This window comes from Pleurodeles waltl, chromosome 3_1 (genome assembly GCF_031143425.1).
Source record: "Pleurodeles waltl isolate 20211129_DDA chromosome 3_1, aPleWal1.hap1.20221129, whole genome shotgun sequence".
NCBI classification, from domain to species: Eukaryota; Metazoa; Chordata; class Amphibia; order Caudata; family Salamandridae; genus Pleurodeles; species Pleurodeles waltl.
The window spans coordinates 538,850,222-538,872,324 of record NC_090440.1 but is presented as its reverse complement, the minus strand read 5'-3'; the positions used below and the strand labels follow the sequence as shown (position 1 = coordinate 538,872,324).

At 47.9% G+C, this 22,103-nt stretch overlaps 1 protein-coding gene across 1 annotated transcript in view; it reads left to right on the top strand.

Moving 5' to 3' along the window:
- Window positions 1-20,420, top strand: part of MAP2K5 (mitogen-activated protein kinase kinase 5) — a 1,242,853-nt gene extending 1,222,433 nt beyond the window's left edge. Inside the window, exon 22 of the mRNA XM_069222863.1 lies at window positions 19,210-20,420. Within this exon, the coding sequence (XP_069078964.1) occupies window positions 19,210-19,314 (105 nt within the window). The 3' untranslated portion in view covers window positions 19,315-20,420. The remainder of the gene's footprint in view (window positions 1-19,209) is intronic.
- The last annotated feature ends 1,683 nt before the right edge of the window (window positions 20,421-22,103 follow it).

Here is a 22,103-nt window from a genome sequence, read left to right as displayed (position 1 = left end):
AATGTTTGGCCATGAATCCGAAAGCTTAGAGGGTGCTGTCCCTAAAGCTGCTGGCTGCCCGACACTCGACTTCGCGCCGCTCCCGGTCTCGCTCAAGAGGAAGGTCTCAAGACCGCCTGCGGAGTCACCACCACTTTTCGTCTTCGGGGCATTCTGGTCACAAGTAAAAGAAGTCGAAGAAGGATAAACCTTCTTCGGCTTCACCCCGTCAATCGGATGATGCAACACAGGAAGAGCGTAGACGGTTTAGGCCTCTGTCATCGGAGCCTGCATCTGGGTCCGCTCTGTGTTTCCCCAACTTCCCGGTAGCCGGCTCCACCCCTGCCCAACTGAAAGAATTCTATGAGGCCATGCGCCTCATTTTCGGGCAGACTGACCCACCCTCATCGCCGGCTTCGGCTCCGACTCTGGAGGGTCCCACTGGATCTGCTTGTGGATCCATCTCGACACCAGTCGTACCAGCGCGTCCTTTCCCGGCGTCAGGTCAGACGCCGATGCTCCCAATGCTGATTGTGCCCAGAGTTGATGTCGATCCTATACTTATACCCACGACCCAGAGCCGGAACGGCATCAATCAATGCCGATTGCATTCTCCATGTGCTCTCCTGGGCCCAGGGTTGATCCGGACCCTGATACTTTTGGTTATGGATAAGGGGTCGGAGTGTAGAGGGCCCGCTGGACCCTTTGGAATACCAGCTTGACCCTAAAATGAACTGGGTTGAGGAATTGGGTGACGCCAGTGGTCTGGACACCTCCCCTGATGCTGGCATGCTCTCTCCCCCTTCCGTGGCTACGGAGGAGGGAGCTTCTTACTCTATGGTGGTAAGAAGAGTGGCTGAGGTCTTGGACCTCGAGCTTCCTTCTGTGGAGGTTAGGACTAATCTCCTAACTGAGATGCTTCAACCGGGTTCTTCCTTTTCTGAACCTCTTCTCCTGTTTAACGAAGCACTGACGGACCTCCTCTTGGGTACCTGGTCCAGACCCAGCACAGGGGCTCCTATGAATAGGACGATTGCACGCCGCCATAGACCTTCACCATCAGACCCCAAATTCCTCAATCAACATCCCACGCCTGAGAGCCTTGTCATCCAGGCTTCATCTTCATCGGCACATTCCCTACCGCACCCCCAGATAGGGAATTGAAAAGACTAGACAACTTGGGGAAGAAGATGTTTTCTTCCACAAGTCTAGCACTACGGTCTGTGAGCACTGCATGTCTTTTGAGCCGCTATTGCCATACTTTCTGGGATACGGTCGCGCAAGTGCTGCCCAGAGTTCCAAAGGAGGCCAGGACTGTCCTTTCCCAAGCTGTGACAGATGGGAAGGACGCAGCAAAGTTCATGATTTCTTGTGGGCTGGATATGACCGGCTCTCTGGGCAGATCGGTTGCATCGACGGTGGCATTGAGACGCCACGCCTGGCTGAGAACATTTGGTTTCTCAGGGGATGTCTTGCAATATCTGATGGACATGCTCTTTGATGGCACACGTCTCTTTGGAGACAAGACGGACTCAGCGCTCTAGCGCTTCAAGGATTCCCGAGCCACGACCCGGTCCCTGCCTGCTCCTAGACCCCATCAGTCCGCCTTTCGCCCCTTTTGTGGCAATGGAAGAGGTACCCAACTGCATTCTTTCCCCCCTAGCCATCGACTGGCGCATGCTTTACAGCCCCTGCGCGGCCGCGGCCACCTGACGGTGCGCAGAGGTACTGCTCGAAGAAAAGTCTCCAGATCCAGACTGACGCCTGGGAAATTTTATGGTAAGGAATCTACAACTAGAAAATGTTTCTACCAGATATATCCTTACCAAAGATACATAAAGAAATACATTGTGGTTTGACTTCCTTGGACAAGAGAAACAAAGTCTTCCAACAAACATTTTAATTGTTTCTATATGTTGTTATAGATAAATATAAAAAAGTTGTACACATTGCTTGATTTTCCATTAAATCTGCATTTTTATTTGCACAAGTATCTGCTTTTCTGATGGATACTTGCAACGCAGATTCCTCACCTTGCCCGATTCCCCAGGTGCTAGACCGGATACAGAGTTATTTGATAGTAGGGCTCCTGCACTTTACTATGTGGCGCCTCCTCCATACTGCCTCGGAGTAGAGCTGCATATAGGCGCCACCTACAAGCTTATGTCAGTTTTTATTTCTGGACTCTTCTGGCTGGATTCAGCGCTTTCGAACTTCAGAGAACAGATCCGACTTTCGGTTTTCAGATGACTTCCATACTTCATATAATTTGCCAGGGAACATGTCTCCAACAAAAATGAGAAAAATAAGGAGGAGTCACTTTCCTGCCAGGACAGCCTCTAAGGTGCCTTAGCTGAGGTAACCCCTTCCTTAGAAAATCCCCGATCTTGCTTTGGAGGATGCCACCAATAGGATTAGGGATGTGCCCCCCTCCCCAAAGGGAGGAGGCACAACGAGGGAGTAGCCACCCTCTGGGACATTAGCCATTGGCTACTCCCCTCCAGCCCTAAACACATGCCTAAATTTAGTATTTAGGAGCGACCCTGAACCCAGGAAAAAAGATTTCATGATGACCTAAAGAAGAAGAAGGACTGCTGACCTGAAAGCCCCACAGAGAAGACTGAAACAACAGCTGACTTGGCCCCAGCCCTACCGGCCTGTCTCCAGACTCAAAGAACCTGCAGCAGCGACATTTTCAGCGGATCCAGTGGCCTCTGCTGACTCAAAGGACTGCCCTGCTACACAAAGGACCAAGAAACTCCCGTGGACAGCGGCTCTGTCTAAACAACAAAGAAGAAACCATCTTTAAAGGTACTCCAGCCTCATTCCGGAAGCGTGAGTCCTCAACACTCTTCAATCAATGCCCCCGGCTCGTGTCCAGAGAAACCAACACTGCATCGAGGATCCCCAGGTGACTCCCACGACGTGGCCACCCTGAGACAACCTCCCTGCACCCCCACGGCGAGGCCTGCAGAGAGAATCCAGAGGCTCCCCCTGACCACAACTGCCTGGTAACGAAGAATCCGATGCCTAGAAGAGCCACTGCACCCGCAGCTCCCAGGCCGGAGAGGAACCAACTACTGGTGCAGGAGTTACCACCAAGCGGCCCTCATCTTTGCCTAGTCGGTGGCTGGCCTGAGAAGCCCCCTGTGCCCTGCCTGCATCTCCAGAGTGACCCCCTCCATTGAAACCAACGCAAAACCCGACCTACTTTGCACACTGCACCCGGCCGCCCCTGTGCCGCTGAGAGTGTATTTTGTGCGCCTGTTTGTGACCCCTCCGCCCCAGTGCTCTACAAAACCCCCGGTCTGCTCCCCAAGGACGCAGGTACTTACCTACTAGCAGACTGGAACCAGAGCACCCCTAGTCTCCATAGACGCCTATGTTACTTGGGCCCCTTTTTTACCTCTGCACCTGACCGGCCCTGTGTTGCTGGTGCTGGGTGTTTTGGGATGACTTGAACCCCCAACGGTGGGCTGCCTGTGCCCAGGAGACTGAACTTGTAAGTGCCTTACTTACCTGCTAAACTAACTTGTACTTACCTCCCCCAGGAACTGTTGAATTTTGCAGTGTCCACTTTTAAAATAGCTTATTGCCATTTTTGACAAAACTGTGTACATTACTGTTTTACTTCAAAGTTCCACATTTACCTTTGCCAAGTACCGTATCATTTATGTACGTACTTGAATTCTGAATCTTGTGGTTGTAAAATAAATTAAGAAAATAATATTTTTCTATATAAAAACCTATTGGCCCGGAGTTAAGTCTTTGAGTGTGTGTTCCCATGTATTGCCTGTGTGTGTACAACAAATGCTTAACACTACCCTCTGCTAAGCCTACTGCTCAACTACACTACCACAAATAGAGCATTAGTATTATCTATTATTGCCACTATCAACCTCTAAGGGGAACCCTTGGACTCTGTGCACACTGTCTCTCACTTTGAGACAGTATATACAGAGCCAACTTCTTGCACAACAGGTTTCCCATCTCCTTCCTGGGTGCCAGCCAGTCTTCTTCCAAGTGCTCCCCATTTGCTTTTCAAAGGTGGCTTCAACTTTGAAGCTCGCCATTTGGGCCAAGACCTTTGTGGCTTCTTCAGGAAGGAAGTAACACCTCTCTCCAGTGCAGGCTCCTATTGTCTCCTTTCCTGGGAGTCATCAGCATGTATCCCTAAGAGTGGAGAAAGCTGTCCTGGGATCATGCTGCTTGTGTAACCATTAAAGGGAACAGGAGATTGATGGCAACAAAGTGTCAACTTCGAAAAATGTTGAACACTCCATCTTGGTACACTAATTTCGACTTTGAAATCAAGTTGGGGTTAATGTAACAAGATGTTTGCTACCTTGGCATATCAACTTTAGTCGCAGCATTAATGAGTTAGCACATCTGAGGGATCAGTGTGTAACCATGGGCAATCCAGTCTTTCCACTGTAAAACGTCAATTTCACATTTTGTATGTAATAATCATGTTCTGCCCATGAAATATGTTGCATCCTGCCTTAGGGCTTGGTAGGCCTATCAAAGGGGTTTAAATGGCAAAGTCAGACTAACAGTTTAAAACTGCCCTTCAAGTCTAGTGGCGGACTGGATGACTCTGTTTACCTGTGTAACACCTGGAGTGGCACTACCAGTGCTACGATCCGTGGGGTGACCCTCTAACTCACAAACCCTGGGTACCATATATGAGAGACTTACAGGTAAGTTGGCTTATGTTAATTGGGTGTAGCCAATGTAACATACAAATTTTGGTGTCAGGGCAGCGGCACTGAGGTCTGGTTAGCAGGCCTCAGTGCACTCTGAGGTGACAAACCAGCAGCATCAGTCCAAAAACTTGGGTGTGAACATCAAAAAAGAGGCATTTCCTTACAGGTTTGACATACATTTGTTCCCATTCCATTTGTAAATTGTAAATATCTCTAAAAGATATCAGGTGGGCCACGGAACCAGACAGGGGTGCCCTTTGTCACATCTGTTGTTCACCTTAGCGATGGAGCCACTGGCATGCCATGCACGGACCGGAATGCTTATTGGGGGGATAAGAAATCTGAGGACAAATTCATTATATGACTCTATATGCGGATGACCTCCTGGTCTTTTTAAGAAACACGACTATGACACTAAAGTTTCTTCAAGGTATGCTGGAGAAATTCAGCTCGCTGTCTGGGTTGCAGAAATCACACTTATTCCCCACATTAATACGCCGTGACCCACTGAGGGATTTGGTGTTACTACAATGGGAACGCTGATGCTTACAATATCAACGGCTAAAATCTTTCACGACCCGACTGATCTACTTGAGGGCAATGTTGTGGAAGCGATATGAACTCCCAAGATGAATATGGAATTCTGGACAACACTCCCCCTCTCAGTTGCGGGACGAGTTATGCTTTTAAAGATGGTCCCATTCCTCCGACTTTTATATTTTTTCATGTTGTTGCCTGTGTGGATTCCTCAAGCATTAGTTAAATAGCTTGATTCAGTTCTTATCACATTTATCTGGGACTTGGGCAGCAGACGGGTGGCCCTGGCCACAGTTCAAGGACTGGTGGATGACAGAGGCCTGGCCAGACTCTGACTTAGAATCGTACTACTTGGCGGCGCAGCTCCAGGGTTTGACGCAGTGACTGGTGGGTACACTAATGCCCGGAAGGGTGATGGGTCCTTTTGTTCCTGATCTTTATTGCTGACTTAGAATACTACTACAGCTTAGATGCCCCAGTGAGGGAAACACTGCATTTAGAGTGATGCATCGCTGTTGGGTCTGTTGCTTGCAGAAAACACACGTGAAGGTACCATACATGCCTGATGTTCCCATATCATCTTATCATCTGTGGAGGTGCAACCACACAGAGGAGACTGGCGGAGTGGGTGAATGTGGGAGTGACCATGTTAAGTGACCTGTTTGAGGCAAAGGTACTCCTCCTATTTGAGGAATTCCATTCAGGACATTATCTTCCCTGTGGCCACTTCCTGCTCCATGGCGCTGTCACAGCAGTGGTGAGTAAACACCAAGGAACAGGCCTGTCCGAATCTCCCCACCATAAGAGTTGTCACTACATGATCATGTCATGAGGGACCTTCAAGGCAGTTACTTGCCTCTGTAGAGCGACCAGGGAGGACATGTTGCGCACCTTCACCACCCGCCAGACTCCTTGGGAGGAGTACTGGACGAGTATTCTGGAGAGGGTCCCTAAAACATGGAGAAACGCCTGCTTTAAGCTGATAAACTTTTGTATCTTACATAGTGTGTATCTTACTCCCGGGCAACTAAATCAACACTTAAACATTGTTGTATAGCTATTTTAGCCATGTTTTAGACACGTTGTTTTATGCTAACCAGGTCTGCCACAGTGCACTTCTAGGCCTACTCCTTCGCCTAGGAAAGCATTATGTTCTTAGTCGGACATTTATTTAACTTTGTGCTGTCTCCAAGGCTACAGTCAGATAGGGTTGCCGACAAATGTGGTATGCTGTGTCTCCAACATTCACAGAAAACACACACTCATACGTAGGGACCATTTCTTAGAATGTCAGCAGTTTTATTATAAAAACACCCCTTCGTCCCAGACACGTTAGAGGGAGATTCCAGCCAGATGACCACTACTGTCTGCTGTTTGCTTCGCTGCAGCTACTTGCCTAGACAGCCAGACCCCTGATCTGCATGGGGACAGTGTCTCTCTAGACTACAGGCTTCTTCCTCCAGGTATGAGGGATGGTGTACCCGCAGGGGGGGAAACCAGAAGGGCAGATTAGGTTTATTAAGCTGTGCTCAGAGATGGTCATAGACATAGTCAGAACGATGCCCGCCCAACTTAAAGAATTTTACGAGGCTGTGCATCCCATCTTGGGCCTCTGACTCCCTCTGGTGTGCCTTTGGGCCCTACAGAGCCGAGAGGTGCCCCTCCTCAGTTACTTCTGGCAGGTTCATGTCTGCCGGCCAAGTCTTCTGGATCCAGATCAATGTCGTCACAGATGTCCTCTCCCATCCCTTTCCATTCTGGCTCCACCCCCGAAGCCACCAGCTTGTACGGTGACAAACCCATTGTCATTCCTGTTCTGTTCAACATCTATGCTGATGCCATCCAGGCCCTCCCTACTCATGGACTTTTAGTCCCTGGATCAACCCTTCCTTCCTGAAGGAGGAGTTGAGGTGGAAGAGTTTGGTCTCCTGGAGGAGGACCCTGGGCCAGAAGAAACAGTTATGAGGAGCTGAGTGATGCCAGTGGTCTGGACACTTTACTGGACTCTTGAATGCTTTCCCCGCCGGGCCCTGTTTCGGAGGAAGAAGTGTCTTTCACAGTTGTTATGCGCTGGTTGGTAGAGGTCCTTGCCCTCAGCTGCCTGATGTAGAGGTCAAAACCAACATCTTGACAGAGGTGCTTCATCCAGGAGACGATTCAGCCGAGCCTCCATTCCCCTTCAGCAAGGCTCTGACTGACAGTCTCCTGGAGACCTGTACCAATCCTTTATCAGCGGTCCTGTGCACAGTGTGAGTGCCTGATATCACCCGCCTCAGGAGACCCAGCGTTCCTCTCCCAGCACCTCTCCCTTGAGGGCCTGGTTGTACAGGTCTCAATGGTCAAGGTGAACCTAAATGTGTTCTCTTCCACTCCGCCAGACAAGAAGAAGCACATTTGGTCTTTCACCTGCCTAGTTTTGAGATCAGTGAACACCATAGGCCTCTCGGACTGATATCCCCATGCATTGTGGGACTCAGGTGCACAGCTGCTTTCCAGGGAGAGACGAGCTATCCTCACCTAAGCCTTAGAGGATGGTTGGGATGCAGGGAAATTCTCCATCAAGTGTAGGTTGGACATCACAGCCTCACTAGGTAGAGCAATGGCTTCTACGGTGACACTGCATCACCACTCTCTGTTATGGTCTACTGGCTTCTTGGGGGATTTGCCCTTCAGTGCCTCCCGCCTACTTGGCCACAAAGCTGACACAGCGTTCGAGCACTTTAGGGAGTGCTGCCTTTGCCACCATCCCATGAACAGCTGATGCAGAACCATCTCTCTTTGCTCCAACAGGAAGTGCAGGCTCTTCTGGCTAAAGAAGCAGCAAGAGGGTACCTGTGCCAGAAGTAGGACGTGGTAAATATTCTTGCTACTTCCTGGTGCCAAGGGCTTTGTCCTATACTAGATCTATGCCTTCTCAACACCCAGTTCATCCTCGTGGCTCTGTATTGGGCACATAGTATATGGTATCCCGAACTCCTGACCATGAGCATTGGTCCTCTGATCAGGCTGCCCCTTCAGGTTGAGGGTCCTGCACCGAACCACTACGCTCTCCAACTTCATGCACTAAAACTGCATACACCTGCCACTGGGAAAGGTTTGTGGCCTGGTGTACCTCATCATGTGGAGACCCTTACTGCACTACTGTCAGAGTTGTTGCTGTTTGTTCTATCTTTAGCCCAGCAAGGTCTTGCACTTTGCACTGTTAAAGGTTATCTATCGGCTCTTTGGCCTTTCCCTTTCGTGATGCCCCTATGGGTCCTCAGTCTGGTCCTTATGTTTGTCACGTGTTTCCCCCTTGATTCTTTACCCAGCTGTTCTTTGTGGCTCTTGACTGTCAAGACAGTCTTTCCAGACAGCCAGGAGGAGGGGCAGCCAGCTTCAAACTCTGTGGGTTCATCATCCGTACAACCAGCCTTTTAAATGACAATTGGGTCCTTTGGAATGTGTGCCACTTTCCTGCTGAAGGTTGTCATCCCATTTCATGTTGGTTAGAGTATCACTCTGCTTACATTTTTTGCTCCACCTCATCCTTCTAAAGAGGAGAAGGAGAGACTCAATTGCCTGGACCCGAGGAGAGCTCTCTCGTTCAATATTGATTGCATCAAAGACCATCAAATGGGCAATCAGCTCTTCATCTGGTTCACTGGAGCAAAAAAAGAGCGAGGCTGTACAGAAGCGGACTATCTCTCAATGGGTTCTACTCTGTATTACCATCTGTTTAATACCCAAAGGCTTATGGGCCACTTCACCAAGGCCTATACTACTGTGTTGGCACACGGGGGTACCTGTCCTGGTCATCTGCCAAGCTTTTACGTGGGCGTCATGTTACACATTAAAAAAACACTACTGACTGGCCAGTGAGGTCCATTGAGATGGGCATTTCGCTCACTCGGTCCTCAAGGACCTTTTGGTTTGAACCAGTTTGCAGAACATCCTCTGGGGAGGTACTGCTTGGGTATCTATTCTAAGTTGAGCAGTCTGCGGTTAGAAGTCTCTATCAGAAGAATAGGTTACTTACTTTCAGTAATCCCTTTTCTGGTATAGATTCTACCTAACCACAGATGCCTCACTGACCCTCCCATCCTCCCCACTCTGTGAACTGGGCTCCTGACCCCAAAGATCCCATTAAATTGTGCACACTGTTTTTTACGTGGCTCTATGTTTTAGGTGTGGAAATAGTCATGAAAGAAACTGATGTCAGCGCACCAGGGTGGCTCTTATGTCAGAACCACAGCATCTCTTCAGTGCAGAGCTTAACAGTGCCACCTACTATTTTCCAAAGCCAGTTTTGTGGGTGGATAATATTCGAAGGTGAGGAATCTGCTGATAGTCTCTACCAGCAAAGGCATTATCGAAACTTAATCTTTGGTGACAAGGTGGATGCAGCGCTGGAGCACTTTAAGGGTGGCAGGGTCACGGCTCGCTCCGAAAGACTGACCGCTGCCCCTCACCAGCAGCACTCCTTCTTTTGTTCCTCCTATAGCTACGGTAGAGAATTTCAGTAATGCATTGTTCTGCTCAGTCTTCCACCCCACCCACCTGCACCAAAACTCTTTAGTATGCCCTTCTTGGCGCACAGCCACCTAGGACAAGGCAGGATACAGCACTTACAGTAGAGCTGCACTTGAATTACACTTATTTTCATATAGCCCTCTTTCATTCCCACAGGCTTACCTGCTGTTCATGGTGGGTTCAGAGCATTTTCAGTTTGCTGTGCTCCTCTTTGGGCTTGTGAGTTTGTGGATTCCAGTTTTTCCCCACCTTGATGATTGTCTGATGAAGGTGGGCCTGCCCCCCGGCAGTCGTCACATTTTTTTATGACTTTTTCAACCATTTTGTTGACATCCACGCCAAGTGTGCTTTTCCCCATCTTTTTGGAGTATGTCTCCCACAAAATCAACTGGTTGTAAACCATGGGGTGCTTTCCACAGGCAAAAATAACTGTGACAAACGCCCCCCTCCCCACTTGGTATATCTTTAGTGCATGTAGAAGGACCATGACTCTAAGGCCTGCCAGGATTGTAAGACCATAAATCCGAATGCCATCCACGAGCAGCTAATGAAACTTCTGGCTGCTCGGCACGTGCCACCACACCACTCCAGGTTCCATTCATGAGGGACATCTTGTGACCACTATCGGAATCGCTCACACTGGCCATTGTCGAGATCTCAGACTCCAGGTAGATCCCTTAAAAAGAAGTCTTCAACATTTCTGCACCAGTCCCATTCTTCAACCGAGGCATGGGAATGACGCCACAAGTCTATGCCCTGCTACCAGGTCATCCCTGTGGAGCCTTAGCCATGGTCTGATCCACGCTTCCAGAGCCCCGCCCAACTTTGAGAATTTTAAGATGCCATGAGCTTCAGTTTAATGTGGCTGGGCACCTTTGGGTCTCCTTTGAGCCCCATCAATCAGTCAATCTGGATTTAAAAAGCGTGGATAATCACAGGATAGGGTATCCAGACATTTGCAGGGCCTGGAGGTTTATTCGAACAGCTAGGTCTTGAGGGGCCATTCGGAATCCTGGAAGTGAAGTGATGGTCCGGAAGTGCATGGGGAGACTGTTCCAAGTCTTTGCTGCAGTGTGAGAGAAGGCGTGTGGGCAAGTGACAAGAAAGCATTGCGTAGTCTTCTTGACGGTTGGTGAAAGTACAGGCTGTGGTTAATGTATGTGGGTACTTGGTTGTGTAGCACCTTGTGTGCGTGTGTCAGCAGCTTGAATTGCCATCTCTTCTGTACGGTAAGCCAGTGGAGTTGCCTGTGGTGAGTTGTGATGTGGAATTTTCAGGAAAGCAGAAGATGAGTTTGGCTGCGGCATTCTGTATTGTCTGATGTCTTTGTAGGAGGTGTGCGGCAACAGTAGTCCAGTCAGCTGGTGATGAGGGCCTGTGTTACAATGCATCTTGTGTAGGGGTAGCCACTTGAAGTTCTTGGGTAGCTTGCGCAAAGTGAAGAAGCAGGAAGGGTAGACAGCGTTTCTCTGTGATTTCATGGTGAGCTTGTTGTCAATGATGTTTCCAGGTTTCTGGCGTGGTTGGTGGGAGTGTGTGCGATTCCCAGATCTGATGGCCACCAGGAGTCATTCCATGTGTTGCCAAAGATCATTACTTCCATCTCGTCTGTGTTCAGCTGCAGGTAATTGTTCTTCATCCAGTCAGCAACGCTTCTCATGCATCTGTGGAAGTTGGTTTTGGTGGTGGAGGGGTAGTCGGTGAGTGAGAGGATGGAGTTGAGTGTCGTCTGCGTTGAAAATTATGTTGAGACTGTGGGATCTGACGATGTTGTCCAGCAAGGTCATATATGTGTTGAAGAATGTGGGGCTGAGGCTTGAGCCCTGGGGGACGCTGCAGGTGATCTCTTTGGGTTCAGAGGTGAGTAGTGGGAGGTGGATCCTTTGGGTTCTTCTAGTGAGGAAGGGGGTGATCCATCTGAGCACGCCCCATTGGCTGCTGATGTGGTGGAGTCTTTCGATCAGCAGGTGGTGGGGTAAGGTTTTGAAGGCTGCGAGAGGTCGAGGAGGATCAAAGCTGTTATTTCTCCTCAGTTGAGGAGGGTTCAGATGTCAGACGTTGGTTGCTGCGATCAGGGCAGTTTCTGTGCTGATTGCTGCAGAAGCTAGATTGGGAGGCGCCAAGTAGCTGGTTCTGCTCCAGGTATTTAATGAGTTGCTTCTTGAAGATCTTTTCCAGTACCTTGGCTGGGGATGAGAACAGGGAGATTTGCCTGTAGTTTTTGAGTTTGCTGGGGTTGGCGGAGATTTTTTTTGAGTAGTGGTCTGACTTCAGCATGTTTCCAAGTGTCGGTAAATGTTATAATGGTGCTAGAGGTGTTGAGCAGGGTGGTGAGTTCCTGGTCCATCCTTTGGTTTACAAGATGGAAGATGTGGTACGGGCATGGGTCTGTGGGAGCTCCCCGGTGGATGGATTTTAAGGTGGAGGTGATGTCCTGGGTGGAGAGGATGTTACAGGTGGTCAGTGTGTGGTTTGTATCTGTTACGGTGGTGGTGTATGTGTCAAGGCAGTCCATAGGTGCGGGTTAGGGTTCGAAGTTTCTGTATACGGTTGAGATCTTGTTGTGGAAGAAGTGAGCAATTTTGTAGCAGAGTGTTTTCGCTGGCAGCTAGGTTGGAGAATTCTTTAACGTTGTTAAAAAGTTGCTTGGTGTTGTTGGCACTGGTTTCAATATTTGCGGCAAGGGCTGTCTTCTTTGTTGCTCTCAGCAGGCGGTGGTAGAAGTTGAGGGAGCTATTGAAGGTTGCTCTATTGGAGGTGCCCTTACGGGTGTGTCATTTTCTCTCCAGCAATTTGCTGTCTTGTTTCGCTGTTCTGAGTTCTTTGGTGTACCATCTGGCCTTTTTGGAGGATTTCCTCTGGATGTTGCTTTTGATGGGAATGATGCTGTCAGCCCAATTGGTGATCCAGGCGTTAACGTTTTTCACTCCCTGTTTGAGATTGATGGTGGTAGCGGGGTTGGAGGTGTTGAGGACGTCTGCCAAGCTGGTCTCTGAGATTTTGTTCCACCTCTGGTGGGGGGTGCTGGTCATCTTTGGAGTGGAGATGCGGGGGCTGAAGATGCTGAAGTGGATGATGGAGCCATCAGTCCATGTGAGTTTTGTGACATGTCTGAATTTGATGCGGTTGCTGGAGGTGAAAAGAGGTCCAGCATGTGTCCTGTGGTGTGTGTAGGGTCATGTATAATCTGGGTCAATCCAAGGCTGCTCATAGTGTTGAGGAGGTGTGCAGTGTTGTTGTGGTTGGAGTCGTCGATAGGGAAATTTAGGTCGCCGAAGAAGATGTAGTCCTTGGAGTTTAAGGCTAGGGGCGCAATGAAGTCTGCGATTGTGTTACAGAAAGTGGAGCGCGGGCCCGGGGCTCAGTATGCAAGGGTGCCTCTGATAGTTGTTTTGTCATCCGTGTGAGCTTGAAGTTGGGATGTTCCATAGGGGTGGTGGTGGTGCACTCTATGGTCTCTTTGTGGACGATGGCTATTCCTCCTCCCGGCTTGTTGGTGCAGTCCTGGTGAGTGATTTTATATCTGTTGGGGATCGCTGTGGCAAAGTCTGGGGAGGATGTTTGGTTGAGCCAGGTCTCGGTGAGGAAAATGATGTCTGGTGCAGGGTGGTGATGAGGTCTCATAATTTGGTGAAATGCTTGCATAGTGAGCATTTGTTGATGGTGTTTTTGTTCAGGTGGTGTCTGTGGTGTGTTAAGGGTGGAGAAGGTCGGTGGGCTGGGGTGTGTCCTGTGGCAGATGAAGTGGCAGTGGGTGCAGGTGAAAGGTCCTAACATGGAGCGTGGGTCGGTGCTCTGGCAGTGTTTCTTGCGGCATCCAGGGTCGAGAGTGTAAAGCTCGGTTGATGGTGTATCTTCGGAAGGAGGGGAGAGCCAGGGATCGTGGCACAGGGCGCAGTTCAGGTGCGGCTAAGCGCAGATAGGCTTGCCTTTGGTGTGCCAGCGGTGCGCCCGCTGCGCACTCACATTGTGGCCTGCATTAATAGGTACTGGAGTTGGCAGGGCTTCTGTTGGCGGGAAGAACGATGAGTGGGAAAACACAGACAGAAAACCCAGGCCGCTGCGGTGTCACTGGACCAGTCTGGAACAAGCAGGACCTGGAAGCCACATTCAAGTGGCAGGCTAGGTGTCCGGGTGCCTCCCATCGATACAGAAGGGACTGTGACTGGGTTCTTGCTAACAGGTTCGCTCTCTGCGCCATCCCTCAGGATCTGTATTGGCTCCAGATGGGCCACAACTTTGCAACCTCTGAGAACAGTTACAGTGGCACTGAACCCATCATGATTCCCGGCTTCGATATAAAGCCGGACCTGCATCTCATGACATGAGTTCCCGCACTAACTAGCCCACGTGGCCTGAATTGAAAAAGGAGCTCTATTTTCTTCAAGGGCCCCCTGAGGAACACAAATTGGGAGGAGCTCAGGATCTCTATGGTTATTACGACCCTGTAGGAGAGTCCATGACTGACATCACCTGGTATTAGGACGTGATTGATGCCTGTAGTCTGGACACCTCACCAAACACTGGCTTCCTCTTTCTTTCCTCACTGGCTATGGGGGGAAGGGGCCTCCTTCCCGATGGTGGTTCAAAGGTTCGGCTGAGGTCTTGGACCGGACACTGCCTATGGTAGAAGTCAAGACTAGTGTCTTGACAGAGTTGCTTTAACCTGGCATGCCTCCCTGAGAAACCCTATTCTCCTTCAATGAAGCCTTCACTGATGTCCTGCTCAGGCCTAGGCCAAGCACTTCTGTACACAGGACCATCTCTTGCTGCCATCACCCCCACTTGGAGAATCAGCCTTCACCCAGCATCCCATTGCTGAGAGCTTGGCGGTCCATGCCTCCACCTCCAAAATAAATCCCGGGGGATCCCCACAACACCACTAGTTAGGGGATCCAAAGGCTGGGATCCTTCAGGAAAAAGATTTTGTCTTCCACCAGCCTTCCACTGCAGTCAGTGAACACTGCATGATTAATGGGCCAATATTCCTATACTGTATGGGATTTGGTTGCACAAGTGTTGCCCATAGTCTCTGAAGAGGCCCGAGTCATACTCTCCTAAGCTATTACTGATGGGAGGGATGCAGGGAAGTTCACAATCATATGCAGACTGGATGCAGCCGACTAGCTGGGCAGAACCATTGCATCCACTGTGGCAATTCAATGTTACAGCTGGCTGAGAACAGCTAGCTTTTCAGGGATCTCCAGGCATCCCTTGTGGTCATACCCTTCGATGGCACTTGCCTTTTTAGTGACAAGAAAGAGTTGGCACTTGAGCATTTTAAAGATAGTAGGGCCACAGCTTGGTCATTGGGGCTCACCATGTCTCCACAGCAGCCACATTCCACCTTCTGCTCCTTTCAAGACTACAGTAGGGACTATCAACCATGCCCCATCCCCCCTATCCACCACGGCCAGCAGGCACCCCAGTTGTGGCTGTGGGAAAGGCTCCCACAAACCTCGCAGAGGTCTACCCAATCTGCCATCCCACAACCCTGCCTTCAGCCTCAAAGTCACTTTAAAATTCACTCACACCATCATGAGCACCCAGTTAGTGGCAGGATTAAGCACCACCTGCCCCAGTGGCAGGAGACAACATCGAGTAAAGGGGTGCTTCAGACTGTTCAGCAGGGTTACTCCCTACCTTTCCAACTGACCCCACCACCCTTGCCAACACACCTTGATCAGCTGATGTGGAGGACTACCTTCTGCCTTTGCGACAGGAAGTGCTGGCTCTTCTGGCCGAAGGTGCAGTTGAGAGGATTCTGGCATCAGAAGTAGGTCTGGTGATATTCTTGCTACTTTCTGATGTCAAAAAAGGAGTGAGACCTGCGCCCTGTACTAGACCCACGCCCTTCAACTTCTGACTAAACAAAGAAAAGTTCAAGATGCTCACACTCAGGTCCTGTCTGCCCTCGACCTTGGAGACTGGATGGTAGTGGTGGAATTGCAGGATGCCTATTTCCATATCCCTGTCCTGCTTACCCACAGATGCTGCCTGCGGTTCACGATAGCCCGAGCATTATCAGTTTGCTGTGCTCCCATTTTGCATTACCAGCACCCCTCAGGTGTTCACCAAGGTAATGTTGGTGGTTGTAGCACATCTGCGGAGTTTAAGGGTTCCAGTCTACCCTTATCTCGACGGTTGTTGAAGGTGGGTTCTCGCTCTTCCAGGTTACAGCAAATTTTGTGATCAATTTCATCCGAGCTGATCAGAATAGGGTGCAGTTTGGGGTTTAGCCTCAGGAAACATGAGTCCTGGATATTTGAGCTACGACTCCAATGTTTCAGCCTCTATCTTAGATTTCAATGAAACCGACTCTGAAGCTCCTGGGTCTTATATTCTCCTGCATCATGAAGGTAAAACATGCCAGTTGGCATATGCGGGCTCTGTAGTGGGATTTGAAGTCCCAACAGGTGCAGCACTAGGGGAATCTCTCTGACCTGGAACAGATATCAGAGGAAACTGCAAAAGATCTGCAGTGGTGGCTGATGGATAACGACTGGGTCAGCGGGAGACCCCTGTAACTTTCCAACTCAGAATTCACAAAGGTGATAGATGTGCCTCTCCTGGGTTGGGGTGGCCATCTGGGAGAGGTGGAAATGAGGACTCTGGTCTCCGGTGGAATCTCAGTTCCACGTATACCTGATAGAACGCATAACGATTCACCTAGCATTGAAAGCCTTTCTTCCTTCCCTCAGGGGAAGAATGGTTTGGGTGTTCACGGACAACATCGCCACAAAGGTATATTGCAATAAGCAGGGTGTGGTGGGGTCCTGGACCTTGTGTCAAGAGGCCCGGCTTCTCTGAATATGCATTGAATGTCATCGCATTTTCCTGGTGGTTCAACATCTGTCGGGCTCTCTGAATGACAGAGCAGACAAATCCAGCCATTGATGTCTTGCGGATCACAATGGCGTTGTGTTCCAGAGGTGGTGCAAGACCTCTTCAGAGATTGGTGAGATCCTTGATTAGATCATTTCCCCACCACCAGTAATGCACAAAGTCAGCATGTATACATGCTGAAGTTTCCAAGACAGGTCTCACTTGGAGACGCATTTCGTCTTGAGTGACACTCAGAACTCATGTGCAACTTTCCACTAATAACACTCCTGCCCAGGTTCTCAAGAAGATCAGGAAGAAGCAGGACCAAGTAATTCTTGTGTCCCTGGATTGGGCTCGGATAGTCTGGACCCCTAAACTCCTGATCACGAGCATCTGTCCTAGATCATACTGCCCTTTCAGGAGGATCTCCTGTCAAAGCAACAGGCCAGGGTCCTGCACCCTAACCTGCACATTCTTTATCTTCATGCGTGGTGATTGAGGGGCAACAGTTGAAAGTTTTTGACCTCCCTCCAGAAGTGTGTTCTGTCATTCTGTCAGCCAGGTGTCCCTCAACTAAAACAGTATACGCCTGCCAATGGGACAAATTTGTGGCTTGGTGTGCTGCTAAGTCCATTGACACTCTGTCTGCACCCCTGTCCGAAAACCTTTTGTTTGCCTTATCTCTTGCCCGGCCGAGGCCTTACTGTGCACACAGCTAAAGGGTATGTTTTGGCCATCTCAGCTTTCTTGCGGTTGCCGGATCAACACTCCCATATATTACCTTTTTTCCAGACAAGCTAGTCCTTAGGACCCGTGCCTCCTTCCTAGTCAAGGTTGTCACTACCTTTCATGTTAGGCAAAGCATCGCTCACGCTGCCTACTTTCTTCACCCGCCCCATCCTACCAAGGAAGAGGAGAGACTCCACTGATTGTATCTAAAAAGAGCGTTGTTCTACATTCATCATACCTGAGGATTTGGAGTCGACAATAAACTCTTTATTGGATTTGTTGGTGTGAAGAACGGAAAGGCAGTACCTGAAGAGAGCCATCTCCTGGCGGATTGTCCTCTCTAAAAAAAAATCTGCAGCGCAGTGGTCAAGAAGTAACTCACTGAGGGCTTAGGGGCTCACTTCACCAGAGCCAACGCTGCGACCTCTGCTAGCTCAAGTGTCCTAGTCCCAGACATCTGTCAGGCAGCTACGTCGGTTATCACCACTCACAGTTACAAGCATGGTTTCTTGCTTTTAGCATGGAAAATAGTCGCAAACTGAAATCAGTGGGATGGTGCCTGTATATGCGCTGCACATGTCACTTCCAGTGCAGACAACATCATGCATAGCTGAACGACGCCACCTACCGGTGAGCAAAGGGACTACTCAAACATTTTCCGATCTAGTCTGGGGAATATTCTAAGGTAAGAAATCTGTGGCTAGATAGCTTCTGTACCAGATAAGGTGTTACCAGAGGTAAGTAACTTGTTCATTTGGTCCTCACTTTTCTCAAGTGCATGCCATTCAAACCTCTGCACAGCTGCCCTCTACAGATCTTTAACTCTTAAGAATTTGTTTCTGGTTACGGTAACTCATGAGTTAACACCAGTCTTTTTGGTGCACCTGCTCTATACCACTTTTTACCCCTAATAAAGCAGTGTTGTGTACCAGGGTGGCCTTCTTGCTTGAAGTTGTGACCACGTTTCACATTGGGCAGTCCATCCTTCTCCAAACGTTCTTTGATAATCCTCTCCTCAAAAAAGGAGGAGAGACTCCATTGGTGGGATCCCAGAAGAGTCTTTTACATTGATCACAACATGGACCACCAGGTGGATGATCAGCTCTTTGTGGGGTTCTCTGGGGCGAAGAAATGCAAGGCAGTGTGGAAAAGGACCCTGTCAAGATGGAGAGCCCTCTGCGTAAAGATCTGCGGAACACTGGTCAAGAAGCAGCATCTGGAAGGATTAAAGACCCATTAGATCAAGGCCTAAGGCTGCTTGCGCTGGCACGAGGATTAGCTGTGTTGGACTTCTGTCAGGCTCCTACATGGGCATCAGTACACACATTCAGGACACATTCCTGCCTTGACCGCCTATCTAACCCCAGGTTCCTTTCCACTCTCCCACCTCCCTGTTCTGTGGAATGGTCTCTTTTTCCTACTGGAAAGGTCCCAATAGACATACTGCTATTCCTGATTATTACTTGGATCTGCGTTTGAGGGAGCAGACCGAGTTAAAAGGAAACTGTTGTCAGTGTACAAGGGTAGCTCATACATACAGCCTTCTTCGTAACTTCTGGAGCAGAACAATGCTTTGCAGAGCTGCACAGTGCCACCTAGCTGCACACAGGAGTACAGCTGTGAAATCTTCCTGATTCAGTCTGGCACCAGGGGATATTTTAAAGGTGAGGAATCTGTGGTTCGGTAAGTAACTTGTTCTAGTGGAGACTGTCTGATTGCAGATTTACTACTCCTCTTCTGCTGCCTTGTTCCATGGAGTAGTCTCTTTTCTAATCTAAAAAGGTCCCAATTTAGGTGTCTGTATACTGGTACCTCTGATCATTGTTGTGCTCTGCATCCAAGAGCTCGGACTGAGTGCATGGCTTGGATAGGATTAGATACTCTTGTGACCAAAGCTGAATCTTCTCTTTCATTTTCTCAGGGTCACCCATTCATCATGCAGTATGACGACGGTAGTGTTGAAGTGGTCTCTATGTGGGTGTGCAGAATGCTGGAGGATCGACGCTCCCAGCAAGGACCCTCATGACCTGAAGTAATTAAAGGAACGCGCAAGCAAAAGGAAGGCACAGACTTGCAATAATCACAACATCTGTATTTAACAGTTTACTGAGCAACTCCTCACCATAAGTAAAAAGCGCTCATAGACAGCAAGATTTGTCACAATCACTCAGTACAACTTTTAGTGTCTACTGGTGGTTGGCTGGTGGCACCTTGAGTGCTGTGGGTACCTTAGTAGTAAGGTTATTGCTAAGTTCCATATCTACTTGCGGATTCTTCTGGCTGTTGGGAATACATGTGTCTCAAGCCATACAGTGTATACAATGATAGTTCATTTTGTACTTCTCAGCAGGTGAAAGATATATATATATATATATATATATATATATATATATATTTCACTTGACAATGGAACATATGTTGCTTGTCTCAGTCAGTCCACTTTGGAGAGTAGTTGCAATGCTAGACATCATCCGTTGATGTACAGTCAGATAATGTTTAACATGCGGGAGAAAATTCAACTGTCAACCAGAGTGACCTGCTTGCCAGCAACCTTGAAGGAACTGAAGGCAGAAAATACAGTTATTTTATGTTTCTTGTGAAGACGCTGCAGTGCAGCACTTGGTGGCCTGGAGGTTTGGAGATGTAATTTTATTAACGAACGAGACAAAACGGTCAAAGCCTTAAGACACCATTAATTCTGACTAGCCTCGACACATCTCTTAATTTGCTAAAGAGAAATCAGCATGGATACATCTGCCTTTTCTAGTGAGCCTAGAGTTCACTGCCATTATTTGAAATTCTCAGAATTGGGGTTTGTATTCAGAATAGTCAGTTACACGAGTATAAGTTCATGGCTTCCAAAAGCAAGCAGCCTGTCCACATTTACTGTTGTTGACCATGTTTTTGACAAAGACAAAGTTTAGCTAAAGTGAGTTCTGTTCACATGGAGCCCAGATAATGCTTCTTTTACAGTACAGTCCTCAAGGGTGTTGTATATCAGCCAGGTTTTTCTGGCCGAGTGCCTTACAGCCCTGAAAAGTTTTACCTTGTATGATGTATGGCAGTCTGAACAATAATTTGCAGTTATGATCTGTGAATATTGTCAGTTTGAAATAAAATAATATTGATCTATTTTGTTTAGAAAACATTCTTTCTTATCACAAATAGCCCTTAGAGAAGTCATCACTCCACTGCTTTTCCGTGGAATGTTCCCCCTGCCCCCGCCATCCTCCAAGTGTCAATAATGGAATCTTTATAAGAGTCTCAGTGCTTCTTAGCTTACTGTGAATCTGTTTAGTCACGAATTTGATAAACTACTTACTAAAGAGATACACTGAATTAAAAAATGACCGATGGGGGAGTGTAAATCTCTAAAAAAAACATTTGGTACTCTTCCCTTTTCTTTTGCCTCGCATTGATATTTATTATTAGAAAAGGGGAAAGGGTTGGTCAGGGTGTAAATCATTTATTGCTCATGTGGTTTTAAAAGTTCTGTTTGCTATCAGAATGCACCAAAAAAACATCATTAAGGAGTGAGATGAAAATATTTTTAAGCATTGTCTTTCTAAATATGTTTTTTTCCGTCTCTTCTTCTCCCCCTCATTCTCATAAACGATTCCAAATGAAATTAAAAACTTAAGTAACTACAATGAAAGAGCTTTTCTTTATTTATGAAGAAAAAATATATAAAATTGAGTAAGATGGGCAGCAGACTCATTCACGGTGCATCTAACACTGCCAGTTTGTTATCAAGTTGCTCCAGAGTGTTGAAAGCAGAGTCACCGAGCTTTATTTAATGTTGACAATGAAATTAGAAGAAGGATCTTAATAACAATATTTGTATTTATTCGCCTGCCTTTCAAAGAAGTAAGACAAGGTCTCTGTTATTCTTGGTCTCACTTGCAAGAATCACGAACACCGAATAGTGCTGCCACTATGAATATAAATACATTGTACAATTTTACCTGCAGCTAATATTGACTGAATCCTATTTTTTTATTTTTAAATATGAACATGTCTAATGATAAATGTCACAACTACCATATTAGTTGACTGACCTCAACACTCTTGGATCCTTTTTAAATTAAACACGTGTTAAAATGAGCTAAATGGGGTGTAATAGGCAATTCACTAGAGCGGGAAAAACATGACTCATTCTTTTTGAGTTAGCCAAAATCTGAAGTGCCTCATCATTCCCTGTGCTGGCTCTTTTAGTTTGTTTTGACAGAACCTTAGAACCCTGACTTTGTGAATTTAGCTTCTTGATGTCAATATTAGCTACGGAAGTCAATGAAGATTCCGGTTATAGAGAACTAGAATTACAGGTAAGTAGCTTATCTTTCCCCATTATTAGTCCTAATCATTGAATAGAGTTAAACTTCCTATCCTCGGTGTGAAGTAACAGAACAAACGACAGGACTGCAACCCACCAGAAGCAGGATTGTTTGGAGTGAACAGGTTTATCAAAGAAGGGCTTACTTGAAGGACTGTCTTGGAGCCTGAAATCTAATATTAGTGCCTGGGAAATATGGGAACGGATGTCTGTTTTATTATCCTATGTTTTGTAAAGTGTATTCTCAATGATGTACATTCCATCCAATAACATTAGTTACAGACAAATGGAAATGGCCAGACAGGAATGAAAAGAAAACTGCTGTGTGGTTGAAGCAATGATCCTCAAAAGACATCCGTTCAGGTATCTGGTACACAGCAGAACATAAAATCATCATTGTGGTACCATTTCATTGTCGGCAGAAGACTCCTGTGTTCATTTCATCTGCTTGTATTTGAAGTGATACAACCACCATATGCTCA